At 38.5% G+C, this 21,509-nt stretch overlaps 1 protein-coding gene across 1 annotated transcript in view; it reads right to left on the bottom strand.

Moving 5' to 3' along the window:
- Nucleotides 1–21,509, bottom strand: part of CNTLN (centlein) — a 282,434-nt gene that overhangs the window by 69,695 nt on the left and 191,230 nt on the right. Inside the window, exons 14-18 of the mRNA XM_067553128.1 lie at nt 17,513–17,604; nt 14,016–14,557; nt 10,399–10,561; nt 6,830–6,923; nt 5,935–6,155 (exon numbers count right to left, since the gene is read on the bottom strand). Coding sequence (XP_067409229.1) covers nt 5,935–6,155; nt 6,830–6,923; nt 10,399–10,561; nt 14,016–14,557; nt 17,513–17,604 — 1,112 coding nt within the window. The remainder of the gene's footprint in view (nt 1–5,934; nt 6,156–6,829; nt 6,924–10,398; nt 10,562–14,015; nt 14,558–17,512; nt 17,605–21,509) is intronic.

Genomic DNA, 21,509 nt, shown 5'->3' with positions numbered 1-21,509 from the left:
AGTGACTTGGCCAAAGTCACCCAGCAGGCCAGTGGCAGAGGTAGGAACAGAGTCCAGGCTTGCTGAGTCCCAGTCCACTGTTTTCTTCACCAGACCACACTGTTGCTGTGTGATTCCTAAGTACCCCCCACCCCCAGTACACTTTGTTATACTGGAATGGGGATAATGTTCATGCTTTGAAATGTTTCAAATGTGTAGTTGCTCACAGGGCTGGTGAGAAAAATCTCAGACATGGTCTATCTCCCAAGAACTAGACAGTTTTGTTCCATAGTGGTTACAGTAACTTTAACCAGGTCAGAGGACATTGGTGTGTCTTTCCCCCACACCTTCCTCCACAATTTAGAGCCTCCCAGCCACCATTTCCAGTTCACCTCCCCTTCCTGTCCCAATATGCCATTAGCAGTTTAGAAGCTAAGGTTATGTCTACCCTGCAATGTAAACCCAGGGTAGTGCGACGCGAGTCAGTCGACCCTAGATTAGAGAACTCAGGACTTAAGCATCTACACTGATTGTTAACCCTATGTTAAAAATTTTCTAACCTGGCTCAAAGCTGGGGATCTGGCGTCCACACTGCAGCATGCAAGACCCGAGTCAAACCAACCGTATCCTAGACTCCCTAGCACCGACCTGAAATGTGGCCGCGCTAGGCCTCTGACCATGGTGCACTGTTGGAAAACTTGACTGTCCACCCTGCACATTACAGGAATGTTGAACAGACTGCCAATACAGCCTACCAAGGAGTCCTTTTGGTCAGTACACTACCAACTATCGGAGCCAGCAACATGGATGAGGCATTTTTTTAAGAACTTCTCTTGCTTGTGCTTTCACTCCTGTGTCAGGAAATAGGCAGAGCTTCCATGAGGCATTGGTGGCCATTTCAATGGCGATTTCTGACACACCAGAGGCACCTGCTACAGCTTAAGATGGAGCAGGAGGAGAAGGAGGCAGAGGAGGAGTAGTATTCAGGCATGGCAGTCTTGAACTGACTGATGCATCTCAATAAACTTGGTACAGCCTCTGACGCCCCCTATGTAGACCGGCATTTCTGGAGCAGGGCCACAAGCGCAGACTGCTGGGATCATATCATCACGCAGAGCTAGGATGACCAGCAGTGAGTCCAAAACTTTAGCACAAAGACAGACGCATTTCTGGAGCTTTGTCAGCAGCATAAAGACACATGCATAAGACCACCCCTGCTGGACCAGAAGTGGGTTGCTGTGGCCGTCTGGAAGCTGGCTACCTCATACTGTTATAAGTCCATTGCAAACCAGTTTAGTGTTGGAAAGTCAACTGTAGGTAAACTGATAGTGGAGCTTTCTGAGGCAATCAGGTGTGTGGCTTACTCCAAGGTGGCAGCATAAAAGATATTCCTGAAGTAAGTGCTGGCTTTAGCGAATGGGGTTTCCATACTGTGCTGGGGCCACTGATGGACTCCTTTGCCCTCCTCATGGGGAACAAACTGCAAAGGGTACTAATCCATCGTTATGTAGGCCCTCGTGGACCACACAGGGCAATTTATGAACGTCAACGTGTGTTGCACTGGAAAAGTTCATGATGCCAGGGTTTTCCATCAATCAGGAGTCTCCATTCATGGAAAGGCTGGGACACTATTCCCACAAATAACTGTCATAAATGAAGTTGCTGTCCCCATCATTATTCTGGAAGACCCTGCATACTCCTTTTGCCTTGGCTTATGAAACCATCCCCTGAATTCAGAGGCCCAGGCAAAAGATGGTTTAGTTACACCCTGAGCAGGTGCAGAATGGTGACTGAATGTGCTTTTCGCAGATTGAAATCCCATTTGAGACATTTATAGACCAGTTCGGATGCCAATGTCATCAATGCTGTCTGCATTACTGTGGCTTGCAGTGCTCTTCACAATCTTTGTGAAGCCAGAGGTGAGCCATTTCCCCCTGAACGGACCAATGCAAGCAATGGGCCGTTGAATAGATACGTTCAGCGAGAAAGTGCACCTACCACAGCTGGGGCTAAATGCATCAGGGCAAGGGAAGTCAGGGATGCTTTTGTGCTCCCACATTATGGACTTGCATTACCCAATGGAAGAGAGGAAATTGTACCTTTATCTATGTGCTTGTTGGTGGAGGGGGTGGTATGGGGGCTCAGTGATTGTGGGAAGGGATGTGGTGCTTGGAGAAGGGTGTGGAATTTTAGTGCTATGCAATGTATTTATGAATGACATGATCACTTATGAAAGGGTGGCATGCGGGTTATTCACAGTATGGATTGATGTAAGGAAGTGACTGACATATGAATTGTTAGAGGTAACTGTACTGAGGGATAATCTTTGCATACTAATTCCTAACTATCCCTGATCATGTGCTTACCTTTATTATTTTGAATACACATGGTATGTTATGAAGCAGTGACAGAAATACATTTTATTGATTAAATAAACTTTATTTATAAACATGTATTAGAAAAGTACAACATTCACCCATTCCCAGGCAGGCCAGCTGCCATTATCACACCAAAACACCAGTAACAACAGAACCTTAAAGGGAAAAAAATAAACCAATAAAGACAAAGAGCTTGAACAAATGCAAACAGTGAAATGACACTCAAGACAGAAACTCCTTACCATGGCATGTCCTCTGGCCACCTGTTCTCTTTTCCCTTCTTTCCCTGTTTGCCACGCACGTGGCGCTGTCAATATGGAGGGCTGCATTGAGCAAGGGTGCCCTGCCCAGCTGCTCATGGGATTTCATGGGCCACCCAGCCATGGAGTTTTCCAAACTACTTGTGAACCGCAGCACAGGGTAGCACGCAGGGGACTCAGGCTGTTTGTAGGGCCGCTACTCTTGCAATCGTTAGTGATATGAACCACTCTAACAGTTCTTTTTGTTGAGCTCTGTCCTCCTCCCTTAGACATCATTCCTGTTCCAGCAAATGTGAATCAACAGTCTGCTCTTGTGCTGAATCCCTGTCCTCAAGCTGTGCAGCCAGCCCGAGCCTCTCCTTTAGCTGCAAGTCCCTCTGTCTTTGGAACTGGCCCTTTCCAGAACATCAACCTTAAGTTAATCATGGGAACTCTTCCTCTTGGAAGGATCTGTGAAGGTACGCTGGCCCAGGTTTCTGCTGAAGTATGGATGAGCTGTGGACATACTGCAACCAGTAGAGGTTGAGGGGCCTAGAACAGGACGAGACACAGAAGGTTATTGTCTCAAATAGCTCACTGCAGAAACAGAGAAAAAATTCCCCTTGGAATTTCAAGCCGCACTCACTGCTAGCATACAATCCACCATTAGCAGACACACACTGCTAGCTGGGGCTTCTCATAAGTTTTGCACTAGGTCACAGAGTGGAAATCCCTCCCATCACTTCATTCATAAACATTAAAAAGGAGCCAGAAAGTTACCGGGCTTAGGTGTGGTTTCTGTCCCATCTGTGTCTCCTGCAGTGAGCTGTTCCTCAGGGGCTGCATCCGCTCCTCCAAGTACAGACCCAAAATGTGCTACTGTTGCTCCAAAGCCTGCTCTGGAACTGGTTTCAACAACACAATGACTTCATGTCCCCACTCAGTGTGAGCTGCTGGCTCCCATCAGTTCCCATGCTGGATTCTGGGGCCAGCAGGGCATCATCCTGGCTGACCAAGTCATCATGCACCGTGGCTGGCTCCATGCTTGGCACAGTGCCCAGCACCAAACTCCTCATAAAAGAGGCATGGATTTTGGCAAGTTCCTCAAGTTGCGGTTCTGGTTGCTGGTTTTCCAGTACTCACCTTGAGCCGCTTAATCTGCTCCCTGCACTGGTCACCAGTCCAGTAAATTTGCAAAGCTGTCAGCTTCGTCGCTATTTGTTAGTATGTGTAGACATTCCTGATTTTGCTGGCCTTGCACCAGACATTCACCAAAATCAGGCTGTGCTTCCAAGACCATGAAGCAGCATGCTTTGCAAAAGGCTTGTTCTGTTCAGTCTCCACTGGAAGCACGGAAGGCTCTCTGATGGTGTGTTTGCAGCACAGTGGTAAGAACGGTTAACACTGACTCACTGAGCTGCTAAAGTACACCAAAGGCAGTTGCTTTCATTTTCAAAAGAGTAGATTCAAGTTCTTGGGATAGAGAGCACAAAGGAATTTGGCCCATGGGATTGTGGGATACTTTTTGGATGACTCCCAGGACCTGAGTCAAGAGAGGTTGTATCTACACTGCAAAGCAATAGGGCTCGAACCCTGGATTAAGGATTGACCTGGGCTCAGACACTGCAGCATCTTGGAAACCTGGGTCCGAACCCTGTGTTAGCTGGAATTGTGTGTGGATAGAAGGGGGGTTAGGTTTGAGCCCAGGCTTACACTGCAGTGTAGACATACCTTAAGTATGCACAAAAAAGCTGGTGGAACCTGTGAACTTTAAGAAAAGCTGTTTTTAGCAGAGGGCTGTATCTCAGGAACCTCTAGTTCAAATGATCCCAAATTTGGGTCACTAACCCTATCACATATCCCCATTAGGCATAGCAGATTTCAAAACAATCCAGCTATACATGCAGATTTTAGCACACTTAGAAGAATCATCCTTTACACAGAAAGCTGATCTTAAACTTAACTATAGTTGACCTGGCAGTCTGGTGTAATAATAAAAAAAAATTCACTACTGACATCAGCAGTTTCCTGACAATACAACATGGGAATTCTTTTGTTTTTCCCAGTTTGCTCTCTTGTGGAGATCCAAAGTCTGGATCTACATTACATGTTACTCCCTATGAAACTAATACAGTCCACAAACCTCTACATTATGATACTACTTATAAGGTTGGGAGAGCTCCACTGGTCCTTAGATATGTATTTGGACCATCTGTATTTGAACATTTCAAACATACATTTCATAATCCACACAAAGTTATGCAAATGGTATAACTGAAATGAGATTCTTTTCCCCCTCTGGTAATTAGTAGCTCCCCTGTCCCAAACAGTAAAAAGGACTGGTCTTGGTACAGTTTTTGCCTTCTCTGTAAATAGAAAAATTCAGAGAAGATTGGGGAAGGCAGGGAGAGAGGAGAAACTTGATTACTTTTTTAATGCCTGCCTCCTTCCAGCAAGTCCATCTGTTGTAGCTCCGAAAACAGTTCTGGAAACAGGGTATTTTGTGTGACCAACAGAAAAGAGACAATTACTGAAGAAGTGTTGAATCAGCTCTATAAAAAGACAGGCCAGTCGCTACAGCATGAATAGGAAGGGGTTCCATCTGAAAGTTTTCATATAAATTAACACAAAATATATATAAAAAATGAGAGTGTGGGAAAACAGTAAAGAATATGAGTGTGGATGAAGTGGAGAAAAGGCTAAAAGATGGGAGGGAAGCTGGCATTTTTGGAAGGGTTAACCAAATGGCAGTTTATCTTTCAGTTTACCATTCTCCAGTTTCATAAAACTTGCTCTCTAACTGCCCCACCTTAATAGAGAAATCTAGGATTAAAAAGATGTGGGGTGATTCTAGATGCTGCCCGAAGAGGGCTGAAACAGCACAAGCTATTCCACTCTGCTCTGGCATCTGAAGCTAGTCAGTTACAAGAATGGGTGTGGCTAGGGTATCTTACATCCTCAGGGAAGCTTCTTCACAGTTAGGGCTCAATTGAGCCCCAATCTCCAGTTAAAATTGCCCTCCCTACATAAAACATGCGGGCATGCAAGTGCCACTTGCTCTTCCATAGGCATGAATGATCATGCTGATGCAATGGTAAATTGGGCCCTCTATTTTAATCATCAGCTTTAGATAGTAACTGACCCTAAACACTTGTATACAATATGCTAATTTGTAGTGTGTTTAACAAACATGCTATATCACAATGTTGACCACAACAAGGTAAAAGCAGAAATTCAATTCTGACATAATTCCATGGAATTATACAAGGGGCGAATTTTGCTGTCAGACTTTGGTAATGTGATCTTTCTGTTACATTTTACCACAGAGTGGTCGTTACCTGTATTGTCCGTCTGCTGGTTTGAAGTCTTTGATCAGCCAGATTTAGTTGAGATGTTAGTTTTTCATTGGCTTCCTTAAATTCTCTGACAGAAGATATTGCTGTCCTTTTTGCATTCTGCAGAACAGCTATCTGTCGCTGTAAGGATTTAATTCGTTCCCACAATAAAACAGAGCAGCCTGGTTTCTGGACCACTATATTTCTCCTTTTCTCTCTGTTTACTAAACATAAAATGGCAGGTCACCAAACTGGCAGGTCATGGCATAATTATTAAATTGCTTTTAGTTTTTCATTAGCCTTCCAAAGTGTGGTTCTCTCTGAAAAACGACTCTAAAAGCAGCTGTAGGTTTCCATGTTTATCGTCTCCCAATGACTTCCAGATCAAGCTGGTTCAGGTTACATATAAAAGGTTGTTTTTTCTAACTGCCAGCTCTGCAAATTCAACCTGGGATTTGGAAGTCAAACCTGATTCAAAGTTTCTCATTGACGCATTACCAACAATAAAGATTCTACAATCAGTGCTTAGTTAACAGATTTTTTTAAGGTCTGAGCCAGACTAGAATATAGCTCATTCCGTCTCACAGCTGTATTGGCTCTCAAGTGCTAAAAGGAATAGAAAGTAGTAAAAACTTATTTTAGTCAGTAAAATCACTAGATCAGAGATAGAAACAAAAATTAGATTAGCTGAGCAAGAAGTGGCCATTTTACATAATCACTATTCAGAATGGAACTTCATTGAAATAAAGGATCAAATTTCCGGATGTGTATATGCCACACTTCAGCATGCAAATACTAAGACAGCATGTAACTGAGAACGTGTGCAGTAATGGGGCCTGCATGCATACGCTAGGCATGTCTTCCATGACCTGTCCCCAACTGCATCTAAAATTCTTACCTTTGTTTATAACTGATGGATGAGCTGCTATGAGAGGACTGATCTTCCTCCTCTGGGAATGAGATTTTTCAATGCCTTTGTTCTGTGTGTTGCCCTAAATAAAGAACAGCAGCACAAAGATTAGCAGCTTTCTACTTTGACACATCTACTGCAACACTCCAGAACTTACTGATTTGTTTGGAAATAAACGTCAGAACTCCCCATCTCAAATAAGCAAAATTCAAATAAATGAAACGTTGCAGAATTGTGGACAAACCACGATAGTGAAAAGTATTGATTTCTTTCCTTTCCATAGGGAGCAGGGAAAAAAAACATTAAAAAACCGTAAAGAAGAGCACTGTCCTAGTGAAATAATAATTCTAAGAGGATCCCAACTATGGCATAAGCAAGGGGATAAAATAATGTACTGTTATACCACTGTATGATGATATGGGAGATATATCATTCTAAATAAACTATACACTGATCATCATTAGGTTGAAAGGGGCTCTAATACTTCAAGATCTAAAAAAATCCCACTTTTCATGATATTTAAGTAACAAGATAATGGCTCAAAGATTCAAATGTCTGCGTGCACTGTTGCATAAATTCAAATTAGACAGTCAGTCTGAAATAGCAGACAACACCTGTGTGCATATACAATCCCCAACATCTGTGTTTGCTTTGGGTTTGACTACACCTAAATCAGGTGTAGAGTATATCAATATAAAATGATAATTACTGGTCTGTAACCTAAATAGATTAATAACCTGTTCAATGTTCAGTTGACAGAAGTCCAAAGATGAACAATGTTGCTTACCATATGCAGTAGAATTCTACGTAATAGATGGACAGAAGCAGACAAAGTGTGATTCATTCAAAAAACAAACTATTCATTTACTCGCTTTTTATTCCTTTATCAGTTCGGAACCAAAGTTCTGTTTTTGGAATTTCCTATGGTTTTTAAAATTTGTTCTTAAAATCTTGCAATTTTTCTTTTTTGTACGTAAAGGACTATATATTTCTTGAATTGTTAATAAACAAAATGGAAGTCACCAGATTTAAAAGAGTAAGCAATGATGCCCAATCATCTAATAATCAAAAATGCCTCCCCACCCCCGACAAGATACACACATCCCTAGGTAATTTAGAAAGTCATGCATGTATGTGCAGAACCTCCTTTCAGCCCAAATGTTGGAAAAAGGGGATTAAAAAGTCATAGTAAATTGTTAGGCTTATGACTGAAACCCAGAAAATATCTAACAAACTAGGTAACAGCTTCCCAACTAAATTACTAAGCCTCTTTGTACCTTATTGGTCCCATCTAAAAGAATGTGGCTAATAACAAAAGTTTGCACGTATGTAGTACTTTTTCCATATAGATCTCGAAGTACTTTACAATAGTGGGTAAGCATTGCACCACTATTTTACATATGGTCTATGGATAGTGATTTGAAATAACTGTATGAGAAGCACTGTGGTCTCCTGGATACATTTGTCCACTATTGCAGAGAACAGATTTCCATTTCCAGCTCAGCCATTGCATCCTTAAGTAAAGGATGGTTACTTTCCCTACAGAAGAAAGTTCCTCTTTGAGTATGTCAGTGGGGATCCCATTTGAGGCATGCAGCACCTCATGTGCAAGACTGGAGACTTCTGAACAGCAACATCTGTTGGGGCCACACATGTGCCAGGTGCCTGTTTGTGCTCCCGTATGGGGCATAAAGAGTGGAGCAGATGTGACCCTCCATCAATGCCTTTGTGATTCAAAGCCCGTGTTAGTGGAGGAATTCAAAAAGCCAGGAGTGAGGATAGGCCAAGAGATCCACACTGACTCCAACATCTCAGTTACTATGGGGTAAGTAACCATTCTTCCTTCTTCAAATACGTGCCATTGTGGATCCCACTGTAGGTGACTTTTTCTTCCCATTTGGCATGCGGTTGTTTTTTTTTTTTTTGGAAATGTGAATTTTTGTGAGGAATGGAAATTCCGGTTTCCAGTCAGTTCTCATAAATATCATGGACGTTGTGATGGAGAAAGGAGGGAGAGCAGAAATAATGTCTCTCAGTTTGTCAACCCTAGGAGTACTACACGGGTGGGGAACTTATAGTTTAATACCACAAAGACACAAAGGACCACATTTTTAAAGGTATTTATGGACCTAAAGATGTAGATAGGTATCTACGGGTATTTTTGAAAGTGCATAGACTCAACTCCAGATGATTTTGGTGGGAGTTAAGTTCATAGGCAGACACTTCTGAAAATTCAACCAGGCACCTATCTGCAAGACAATTATTGTTGGTTATACTGAATATTTTACAGTGGTGTTTCTTAATTTTGCACCAAGATCTACAGTACAAGAAAAGATTATTCCAGTTGTGACAATCAGAAAGATATGCTTCCTTTCTTTTGTTCTTCAGCACAAAATTAATACTTTAAATGCAAGCCTTGATGGGTTTGTTGTTTGTTTGTTTGTACATATGCGTACTTCTTTGTTTCTTTAAATTAAATTCAAGAGGACAGAACAAAAACAAGTTTCAGTAAAAAATGTAGCTATAAAGACAAAAAGCATAGTTCAATTACTAAATGCAGCCAAGTGGCTTAAAATTAAATCGTCAAGGTTTTGCCTCTGAATTGCCTCTGAATTGCCAAAAATCAACAATTCTGAATGTTTTAAACTGCACTTCTCAGATCTTGTGCATCAATCTTAAAATAAGATCAAATATTTTATGCCTTTTATTATGAATTATTTTAAATGATCTGGCTGATAAAGTCTCACCTAGTAATAATCTTCCATGATGTGAGAAATCTACTATTAGGCAATACTTGGGAGAAACAGGCTCCTGGATGCCCCAGGAATACTGTTTGGACTATGTTTGCTCCTGAAAAAAGGTGTGTGTAAAATCAATGATGCCAGGATGATAACAAATCTATATTTGCCTCCTTATAGGGGCAATTGCCCATCACTAACAGTATTACCTCCAACCCAGCGTGCTTGAGAACTAAACACTTGCTGGATTCTCATTGTCAAGTTAAGACACTGACAGAGACTCCTATTGGTACCACTGGGAATTTACAAACAAATTATACAACCACAAAAAAACAAGAAATGATATAGCTAACATACCCGCTACTACGGGATCGCAAACACTGAGTCATAATGATTCTAGGGTAATTTATTTGAAAATATTGAGAATTCATTAATTGAAATTGATCAAGATTAAAATATTTGCTAGCACATATGTTATTGACAATGAGGCCTGGTTTTGTTTACTTGTATATCTAGTAGGCAGTTCTCATCCTAAGAAATTATACAGTTAGAGAGATATTCAAGGAATAGACTTTACTGGCTATATGTTCAGTTTCTAGCAAAGATCTATACAAGATCGCACAATAAGCATTTCTCCAAGATCTAATTGCCTGTATACTCAGTTAAATAGAAACTTTAAAATTCTTGGTAATGGCTCCACTGAACTGATTGGTTCAGTGAGAGGAGCAATGAAGTATTGTAACCTATAAAAATATTTACTAAAAATTGCTTATTAAAAAACCATAAGATATATTTTAATGTGCACAAGTTATACTGTACCTTTTTGTGATGTAGCTGGCTCTTGTCTTCTAAATGTGCAATACTGTGGACCATTTGATTATCTTGGGTTTGATATTTTTCCTGTTGATCATTTGTGTCTGTTAATGAACGTTGATTCATCATTATTGACCCCAAGCTTTCAGAAGTTGGTATTTCAGATTCACTAAAAGAGCATATTTTAGAGGGGAAAAAAGTCAATGTTCCTGTTAAAAATTTCCAATATATATAATATCCAATATTATCCAAAAATAGCCAATAAGGGAGCAGAAAATATATCATGTAATTAGTCACACACATTACATATTCGAATTCTCATGAGAACTTTCAAAACAGTTGGTGAACAATGCATAATCTGGAAAATATTCATTTGACTCATTTAGTGAATACTTATAAATAACATATTTGTAACAAGTAATTCACAAATTAAAATAAATCAAATTCAACTAATTTCAAATATGACTGAATTCTACTTGAACAGCTCTATCTACAGTCTACTGTAATTATAGTTTACAATAGGCTGCACACTACTAGTGACAACTCCCTTTGTTGTAGTCTAGAAAGCTGACATAAATGAAAAGCTGTGCTATGGTATATTTGTAAGTCCTGTGACCCCGTTCCTAAGACATGCTGCATTTCCTCTTAAAACTAACTGTCACTGAACTTCAATGTGTAAAAACAAAAACAAACCCCAAAAAGCAAAAAATAACTCCACCCTTCTTATTTTAAGACCCACTCTGATAGAGAATGTGCATGCACCGCATCAATCACAGAAGGTTTGATGCATAACAAATGTCTAAAATAAAACATTAACTTTTGGAAAAGATCAACAACCTTGACATTGTTCATCTAAAAGATTCAAAAACTATCCTCATCTGTTATTATGGGTGTGTTTATGTCTTAGTTATAATCTAAGTTCTTTGGAGCAGGGAACATTGTATTCTGCAAACTACTGTACTCTTTAAATACAAAATAATAGTGCAATATAACTCTATTGTTTCACTTGAATTATATTTGCAATGCTGATTAGGACAAATTTGTAAATTGAGCTTTAGTGAAATATCTAAAGTGCAGCTCTTTAGAGTTCACGGACTCCTTTAAACTTTGTATTTGCCCTTTAAAAATGCTTACATGATCCATTGACACAGATCAGCTGCAAATCCTAATATCTGGGTTTTGTTCCAGGCTCTGCAATTAACTTTCTTTGTGACCTACTGTGCCCTTACTTTCTATCGCCTTTATAAGGCTGCTCACCATCTTATTCCCAAGGAAATTTCCACTGTCATTTCAGCTGGTCCTTGAGCTTCTGCTATACCTTCTGCTGAAGATTAAACAATCACAGCTGGGTGTTGTTCACAAACACCTGTCTTGAAGTCAGCTGTTGTCATTGCTACATGACAGGGAAGGGGCCCATTTTTTTCTCTGAGATTTACAGTGCACCTGAAAGGATGATCTGGGCCACAGGGCCACATGCCTTACCAGTTTTCTGCTTCATCATCACCAGCTTTACCAACAGAGTTGTGGGAAAGGTGGGGAAATGAAGTGTGAACCAGCCATTGACAAGATATTTTTCCTCTATTTTCCTCCCACCCAAACCAACAAGGAGTTATATGAAGGTGCCATTGATTTTGGTAGAGTTATACTGGCATAAAGCTGGTGTATAATTGAGTAGAGAATCAGGCCAGTTAACTGGAGGAGCTGCCACAAACTCAAAAGCAGAGTGTCTAAAAAGATGTGTGTGTGTATGATGAAAACCTTCCCCTGATGCATCACTGTGTCTCACTGACTGTGAAGAACAGAAAGTAATGTAATGTTTTAAAGATGCTGAAGTACCACAGAGGGATTTCTAATTGTGTTGATGTTCCTTTGCAGCTGAATGCTTTGAAAGAATGTTCTGTAATCTAGCAAATATAAGACTTGAACCTAGAAACTTAGAACCAGCCTTCAGTGATAAAGAACTGTATTTTTAGGTATGGAAAAGATGTTAGTAAATAAGGACATTTCCTTCATGTAGAACCTGCACTCTGGGCTCTCATTGCCAATATCAATCTAGGAAATGATCACGGTACAACTGTCAAAAAGGTTATTTGGGGGCACCTCTTGAAGGCACTGCATTACTTTCCCTTGGTGAATAATATCATAATTAACAAAACTGTTCACAAGAGGCAAAAACTAGCAAATTAAAAAAAAAAAGAAAGGAAAAATTACTAATAGCAACAACAAAAAACAACAACTTTTTTGCATAAAATTAGTATATCTACAATATTAAAATCAGAAAAACAAATAGACCATAAAATAAACAACAATAGCAACATGAATGCTTGGCACTTATCCATTCAGAGCCTTCAATATACTTTGCATAGATCACCTTATCCCCATTTTATGCATGAGTAAACTGAGGAACAGAGAAGTTAAGTGATTTGCTCTGGTTTGTCTATATGAACATTTAATTTGTGGCAAGCTGGGGTACAAATGTACCCTGCACTAGCTTGCCACACACTAAGTGTCCATGTGGACACTGCTGCTATGTATGAACAGTTCCCTTGTGCGCTTTGCCTACCCCACTTTGAAACTGGTAAATTAAAGCATACTATGGGATTTTTAGTGCATAATGGCAAGGCCCAAGTGGACACTTAGCATGTGCAGTCTAGTGTGGGGTAGATTTACAACTCAGCTTGCTGCAAACTGAATATTTGTGTAGACAAGCCCACACCAGGTCATACAGAAAGTCAATGGGGGGTGGGAGGGAAGACAAGAAAAGAATTAGGGCGTCCTTACTCCCAGTCTTCTGCCCAAGGTGGAATGAGAAATTGCTTCTTCTGGGAGGAAAAGAAATAAAAGTGGGAGACCATGAGGCATTTTATACTCATTTGACTTTGTGGCCTACAGCTGCCTCTTCAGATGTGTGTGGGGACAGACGGAAGAAGAGGCAAGAATTCTAAACATTTAAGAGTTTTGCCAGTGCTATTTGCTCGGGGCCTTGTGACTCAAGACTGCGGATATGTGCAGTAAGGCTTACTTTTAAAGAACTAATTTTTCACCACCATTCAATTAAAGTTAGTACAATGACTATGCATAAAACATACATGAAATAATTACTGTAGATGGTTCTTAATTTAAAGGATGTTAAACAGCTTGTAGACATCTGCTAGCAAGCTGAAATGGGTCATTCAAAATTTATCTAACTAAATTAAGGGGAAAAAATGTTTCTCCTCCCGGGTCGGCATGTCACAAGATAACTAAACCGACTTAGTAGGCTTGCCTGGGAATCCTTAGCTGTCAGTGGTGAATATGCAAAGGGCCAGCAAATTAAATCAACCTGCCAAACTGTCAATTTCAAGCCTCATGACTGCATGAAAATAGCATCACTGGAAGAAATCAAGCATTGCCTTCTTTTGGGTTTCCTGGCACCTATTCAAATACTCATGCAGTTGTGGCTAATTTTGCATGCAAATTTCAGTCAATAAGCTCAGAACAAGACCTCCCAGGATATTTCAAAAGATCTGACAGTATTTTTTCTGAATACCAAATCAACAGTAGTTGAAATTCAATCTCCATTTGCTAGTGCTTTACATATGCACAGTGTCCCCTCTACAGAGCTAAGTTAATGAGAGCCATACCTGCTTTCACTCAGATCCTCCCAGCCATCCTTATTGAAGTTCTCAAATACATTGCTCATAACCTTGATGGACTGATTGAGAAAAGCTTGGTGATGTCCCAGAGAGCTCTTTTTCTTGGTTGTTTTTAATTTAACCTTGGTGCCTGCTGTCTTATAATTACACTGCCCCCGGGTTGCTCCTATAGTGGCTATGGTAGCCACTGCTTTGGCTTTGTCCAGTGAACTCTTCAGTTGCTGCACTTGACACAGCAGATCTTCATTTTCATTTCTCAACCTGTTAGCTTCTGCCACTTGCCTCTTCAGAGAGGCAACTTCTCTCTCCAGCTCATCAATAACTAACTGAAGATCTGTTTTGTCTTTCTTTATTTCTCGAATCTTCTTCAGGAGCTTCTCTAACTCGCTCTCTCTTGTGTCTGCATCATCTTTTTGACGTTTTATAGATGCTTTCAGATCATTTTTGTCTTTGGTTAACTGTTTATTTATTTCTTTCAGCTTCTTTGATTCCCTTTCTAGAGCTTTGAATCTTTTTTCCAATTGACACACCTAACAAAATTGAGTTTTAGAGTGAAAAATTATACTTTGTTTTTAACCTTTTAAATAGCACAAAATTAAACTGTTATGTTTTAAAATCATATTTATTTTATGAAAATAAAATTACATTTAGCACAAGGACAAAAGTAATCTAGAATGCCTAATTCAAAAATAATTCTAAGGCAGTGTAGATGAATACATTCTAACGGCAATAATACATCTGTTGAGCAAAGGGCAGATGGTAAAAGGAGTTAAAATTCCAGACAAAGTGACACAGAAGTCTAAGTATGTTAATGAACCTTGCTGATGCATTTTGAGATCACTATTGATTTGGTTATACATACTAATTCAACCTGCACAATGTTTTCAGAAGAAATACTATATGCAATACAAACAGTTTTACGCAAGGTATTTAAATAATCAAACTCTTTTATGTGCTTATTTAAAAACATTAAACATATCCTTTCAAAAGTAGCCGGAAATTTTAATAAGAAGTTTAGGGACTAAACAATATGAAGACTGGGAATTTTTCTATTCACAGCACAGGAAAATCCAGACCACCCCAGTGAAACCTCTTTACCAGCTTGCCAAACACAGTATTTGAGAAATGCATAATTTTCATTCATAACTAAAGAATATCTACGTCTAAATGATGCATACATTTTGTTGCTAATGTATTATAAAGCCTAAACAAACTCAGAATTATCGCTAATAGATTGATTCTTACTGTCCTTCAATGCCATTCGTCAAAGCTTAAACTAAATGCCACAATTTTTAGCAATGTACAGCAAGTTTAATATGAAGTAGGCTCCCTAAAAGGAACAGTTATTTGGGTGAGATTTTCCAAAGCGCCTAAGTGTCTTTGGGAAAATCAATACAACTTGTGCTAATATGTCACTTACACAGTTGGAAAAAATCTCACCGTCAGTTACCTAGTAGCTGATGTACCACAGTTCTTTCTCTAGTCTGGTTTTGGTGGCTGTTACTGGGTGTTCAACTCTTTGGAAAATCAGGTACCTACAGAAGAATTTAGCAGCCTAACTTTAGACACCCATTTGATAAAATCTTGGCCAGTCTCAGCACTCACTCTGCAAGAGTGTGTAATGCCAAAAATACCAAATTTTAAAATATTAAATTGCACAGTATTTCTAAAGAAATATTAGCGGTACTGAACAGGCATTATTGGGCTGAATATTTTTAATTGTTTTCAATCTTATGAATTATTTTGTGTGAAGGATGAATGTAGTTCAAATGAAAGTGAAGGATCTGAGTGCACATGTTAAATTAGGGATAGTGCTGTTCAGACATCCTAATATATCTTTACCAATGAGTTTGAAATCAGACCTTCAATATCTATGCTTATCCATTGCTGGGCCTTCTTTGAGCAAAATGTGTGGCAGGTTTACAGTGAACAAAGGCTAAGGCTAAGGCTATGATTGCATAAACTCATTGAATGAAATCCTGAATCCGCTGAAAATCAATGGGAGTTTTGCCATTGGCTTCAATGAAGCCAATATTTCACCCACTGTATTTATGATTAAGATCAGCATTTGAACCCACATCTCCAGTGGTTAAAGGCCAGTTCGGTACTGTTCATTAACTCATTGTGCATTTAGCCCCTCCAACCTGAACTGTCCTTTTTTCTTAGTTCTTTAAAACCCCTTTTATGTTCACTGACATTTAAAGTCACTTATGGTGGTTGAACGGAAACAACAAATATCCTCTGGGTCTATATCTTAAGGTATCATCGTAACACTATATACCCCATAGAGATAAAAATTATACAGTACCTAGCAAACAAAATTATAGTTCTGAAATATAGATAATAACTTAGTATGAACTGTGTTAAAAGCCTAGACTGTATTGCTCAAATTATTTCAATTACTCACTCTGCCTTAAGATAAATGAATGTGAGCATTTCCTGTTCCGCATGTTATTATTTTAACATGATGTTTGTCATTCAGTAATAACGAGATGACAGCCTTCATTACCTGACCATATGGCAAGTGTTACAAGTATATACAATCATGTCATCTGCTGTAAATTACTGTATTTCCTACAAGTTAATTCACAAATATAAGAAAAATATAAATAGCCATACTGACATTTTAAGTTACATGTTTGTGTTTTTTCAATTTAAGAATATTCTTAAAGGTTTAAGTAACTAGACCAATATAATGAGGCCAAATGATAAGCTAAAGAAATAAGCCTATCTGAAAAATGCACTTTCTTTGCAGCTAACAAAAACATACGTAAAATACAACTATGTCCTCTTAAGTGAGCACCTGTTAACATACAAAACTATTTGTGCAAAGCAAAAAATATCAATACAAAAACTGTGACTTCTTAAGACGTTATTATTGTAAAAATAAAATGTCAAAAAAGCTGCATAGTAAGTTGGATTCTCTTAAATACACAGTATATCTTTTAAACCAATAAGCCTACTAAATGTATACTGCACCATTTTCTAAAGATAGGTTACATATTTAAATAAACATAGTATAAAATATTGTTTTAAAATTTAAAATATGAGTAGTGAATATATTACCAAATCGCTATTATGCACGGATGTGATTCTCTAGCAAAACTGCTGTGTGGGTTCGCATCCGATACTGTGTACAGTTAAATAAACTTTGGCAAAAGAAAATAAAGATTTCTGAACCCAAAAGCTGTGAATAATAAGCCTATGCTGCTATTTTAATTTAGATAATCTGTTGGTTTTTTGCACTTCATTTTGATTTAAACACATTTTTAATTTGCTCTGACATTAACAACATTTATCTCACATGATGCATCAATATCTATTGCACTAACATTGATTTTTGACATAATTTTGGCAGTCAGTGTTTTTGAAATATGAAAGGAAATTAGAGATAGAACACACAGCTTCAATTCATAAATTCTGACTTTAACATATGATCCTTTATGTTAAAATTTAGATTTAACTTGCTGGGCTCAATATCTTACCTTCTGTAATGTCTGATCTGATATTCCTTTCACATTCTTCTTTGGAGTACTGTTCTTGACCTCATCATCTTCACCAAGTCTAAAGAGTAGTTCTGCCAGAGAATAAATAATATATTGTGACACATATATCCCCACAAAAACAATACTTAAACATTTTAAGGAAATGTGTTCTTTAGTTCCCAATTATAAATAATCTGATGTATTTTTTTGTCAAGCCTTTTGGTCCGTCTCTAAAGCGTGACCTTTTTTCAAAGTCTTATGTCACATAATTATGAATCTTTGTAGCATCACAGTGTGTTTTTTTTCCACAGTACAAGCTTTTCAAAGGTACAATAGATCTGCAGGTTAAAGATGCTGTACTTTTATTCCCATTTTTATTCTTTTATAGACCATTCCCTATATGCCTTAAAAGCAGAATTCGTTGCCTTTTTATCTACACAGTCACTACCAGTTTTGTTCTCTAGGTCTTGTCCCCTGCCAGGAAGATCAGAGCGATTGGGGAACAAAGCAAACAGTAACAGAATTAGGATGAAACTTTAAACCCCCTTTTTGTTAAGTGAAAGATCATGTGTTTTATAGGATAAAGCACACAAATCATTTTGTTGTAATGTTGAGAATTCATAACAATTTGAAAACCATAAACGAGTCAGTGTGAACTTGACTCTATTTACCACACCAATGGTCACATGTATTTAAGTTACTAAAATTCTCCCAAAACAAGGGCTAGTAAAAAAAATATTGTTCTTGAAGAAAGCACACTTACAAAATGCAAAGTTTAGTAATATTATAAGGTAAATCAAAACAAAAAATGTTCAATTTTCATTCTTTGTTGGTTTAATTATTGTTCATCAAAAAGAATAGTAATTCTTGGAATGACTTCTTTAGGGAAGATAGAAAGTTATGTTGAGAAACAGGGATTTTTTTTTCTACATGAACTGAAAGAATTACTCTTAAGGGATAAATATCTGTGTTTGGTTTGCTTTAGGAGTATCATTTTAAACCACAAGCGGACACTGCAGGTCAGTTAAAAACTTTTGATTTCTAAACAAAGCAGGAGAAGAAGAAAACAGTGTTACTCTCTGTAGATTGGCAATCCTCTTGATATAAATAGTGACTAATAAGTTTGTTAGAGTGAATTAGACCTTTCTTTTGTCTTTGGAACATGTCATGGCCAATTAAAACTTCTGTATTCATGAAATAAATGGAGCACTATTCTAAAGACAACAAAAGCTGAAAAAGGTAAAACTATGCATCTGGGGAATATGTACCTCTACCTTGATATTAATCTGCTAGTTCCCATGTTATTTCTGAGTACAGTCCCCCAGCACAGTGGTACTGCATACATTTACAACATTCTTCAGTAACACACAAAGATCATATGTAAATACTTTTTATTTTTTTCAAAATATTCGCTTATCTGAATGTCTACTGTAGCTGTTATAACAATATTTTCTGTATTCCACTACAAATAAGGTGATTTTTCCTTAGTCAAAGATAGTGATCAAAGAACAAATTATGTTTATTACAAAGTAGATATTACACCTATATACATAAATAAGTATATTGTATCTACATATACAGAGGATCCACAAAAGTGCTGGAAGATTGTTGGAAGAATTATTTGCACAAATTAAGGATTATAAATGTCAGTAGCAACACAAATTAAAAAAAAGCTACAGGCTACTGATGCATGGCCATCTCTAACAAGCAAAAAATAAATTTTTTATTCCATCTCAGCATTGTTTGTTATAATTGTTACGTAATGGTTCATTGAAAATAACCATTAGTGCAGCCATGAAAGAAAGCACTGCCCAGAGCTTGTCTGTCTGCCTACAACAGCAGTCACATTCATAATATCAGCCTACCCAGCAACATATATGCTCTATCTGTGGCAGACCAAATAAAACTTTTCAGCCAGGAACAGACTCAGAACCCATAGAGTCCACAGTCTTCAGTTATAAAGTGACAACCATCATATGTGATAAGTATAATTATGTCCAACTGAAAAAACAGAATGAACAAACTCCCTTTGAATTGAACACTTAATTTTATATAAAATCCGCACATCTGGTTTTGAGGTGATTGCAGGAATGGTAATTCAACGATAGCAATACAGTTTCACCATTAAGAAGCAGACAGTCATCATATGCATCCTGATGCAGTAAAGGAACCATCAGTTTAAAAAGAAATAGAAATAGACAGTGAGTGAAAAAAGCTTGGTTTACAGATTTTGGTTTGGACAAATCAATGAAACACCCAGGACTGTTCTCTTGAGATGGACTTCACCTGAACAGGGAGGGAAATGCACTTGTAGGATGGAGGCTGGCACAACTGATTAAGAGAGCTTTAATCTAGGGAGATGGGGGAGATGGTTGGGAGATGCCATGGTAATCTCCATGCCTGATTTTAGCATTGAGAGGGAGGAAAATGAAGTAAGAAAGGACACAGCGGTGGGGAGCAGAATGGACATTAAGAGGAACAGGTGATATTAGCAGTAGAATGACTGTGCCAAATCTGGTAAGGAATGTGAATGAAGCCAAACAGCAAAAATTAAGATATTTGTATACCAATCCGAGGAGCCTGGTTAACAAAATGGAGGAATTAGAGCTATGGATAAAGGAAGTGAAACCAGATATTATAGACATAACAGAAACATGGTGGAATAGTAGTCACAACTGGTGTACAAGTATTGAAGGGTATGTGCTGTTTAGGAAAGACAGATATACAGGCAAAGGTGATGGAGTAGCATTGTATATCAATAATGAGATAGACTATAAAGAAATTAAAAGTGATGGAATTGATAAGACAGAGTCTTTCTGGGAAAAATCACATTGGGTAAGAAAACTACTAGAGTTTCCTCTGGGATAGTGCTTGAGGTGTGCTACAGACCACCACAATCTGATTTGTACATGGATAGAGACCTCCTTAAGGCTTTTAATGAAGTAAATACTACTGGGAACTGTGTGATTATGGGAGACTTTAACTTCCCATATATAGACTGGAGGACAAGTCCTAGTAGTAATAATAGTGCCCAGATTTTCCTGGATGTGATAGCTGACGGATTTTTTGCTAAATAGTTACTGAACCAACAAGAGGGGTGCCATTTTAGCTTTAGTATTGGTGAGTAGTGAGGACCTCATAGAAGAACTGGTTTTAGGAGACAACCTTGGTTCGAGCGACCATGAGCTAATTCAGTTCAAACAAAATGGAAGGATAAACAAAATAGATCTGTGACTAGGGTCTTTGACTCAAAAGGGCTAACTTTAAAAAATTAAGGGAATTAGTTGGGGAAGTGGACTAGATTGGAAAACTCATGGATCTAAAGGTGAAGGAGGCTTGGAATTACTTCAAGTCAAAGTTGCAGGAACTATCAGAAGCCTGCATCCCAAGGAAGGGGGGAAAAATTATAGGCAAGAGTTGTAGACCAAGCTGGACGAGTAAGCATCTCAGACAGGTGATTAAAAGAAAGCAGAAAGCCTACAAGGAGTGGAAGATGGGAGGGATCAGCAAGGAAAGCTACCTCTTGGAGGTCAGAACATGTAGAGATAAAGTGAGAAAGGCCAAAAGCCAAGTAGAGTTGAACCTTGAAGAGGGAATTAAAACCAATAGTAAAAGGTTCTATAGCCATATAAATAGGAAGAAAACAAAGAAAGAAGAAGTGGGACCACTAAGCACTGAGGATGGGGTGGAGGTTAAGGATAATCTAGGCATGGCCGAATATCTAAACGAATACTTTACCTCCGTTTTTAATGAGGCTAATGATGAGTTTGGGGATAGTGGCAGGGGGACTAATGGGAATGAGGATATGGAGGTACCTTATCCGAGGTAGAAGCCAAACTCGCACATCTTAATGGGACTAAATTGGGGGGGAGGGAGCAGGCGAATAATCCCCATCCAAGAATATTAAAAGAACTAGCACATTAAATTGCAAGCCCATTAGCAAGGATTTTAATGAATCTGTAAACTCAGGGGCTGTACCATATGACTGGTGAATTGC

This window comes from Emydura macquarii, unplaced genomic scaffold, assembly GCF_026122565.2.
Source record: "Emydura macquarii macquarii isolate MOO-44397 ecotype Brisbane River unplaced genomic scaffold, CSIRO-AGI_Emac_v2 contig_1451, whole genome shotgun sequence".
NCBI classification, from domain to species: Eukaryota; Metazoa; Chordata; order Testudines; family Chelidae; genus Emydura; species Emydura macquarii.
Note: the sequence above shows the minus strand (reverse complement) of the source record. Positions and strands in the feature narration are given on the sequence as shown.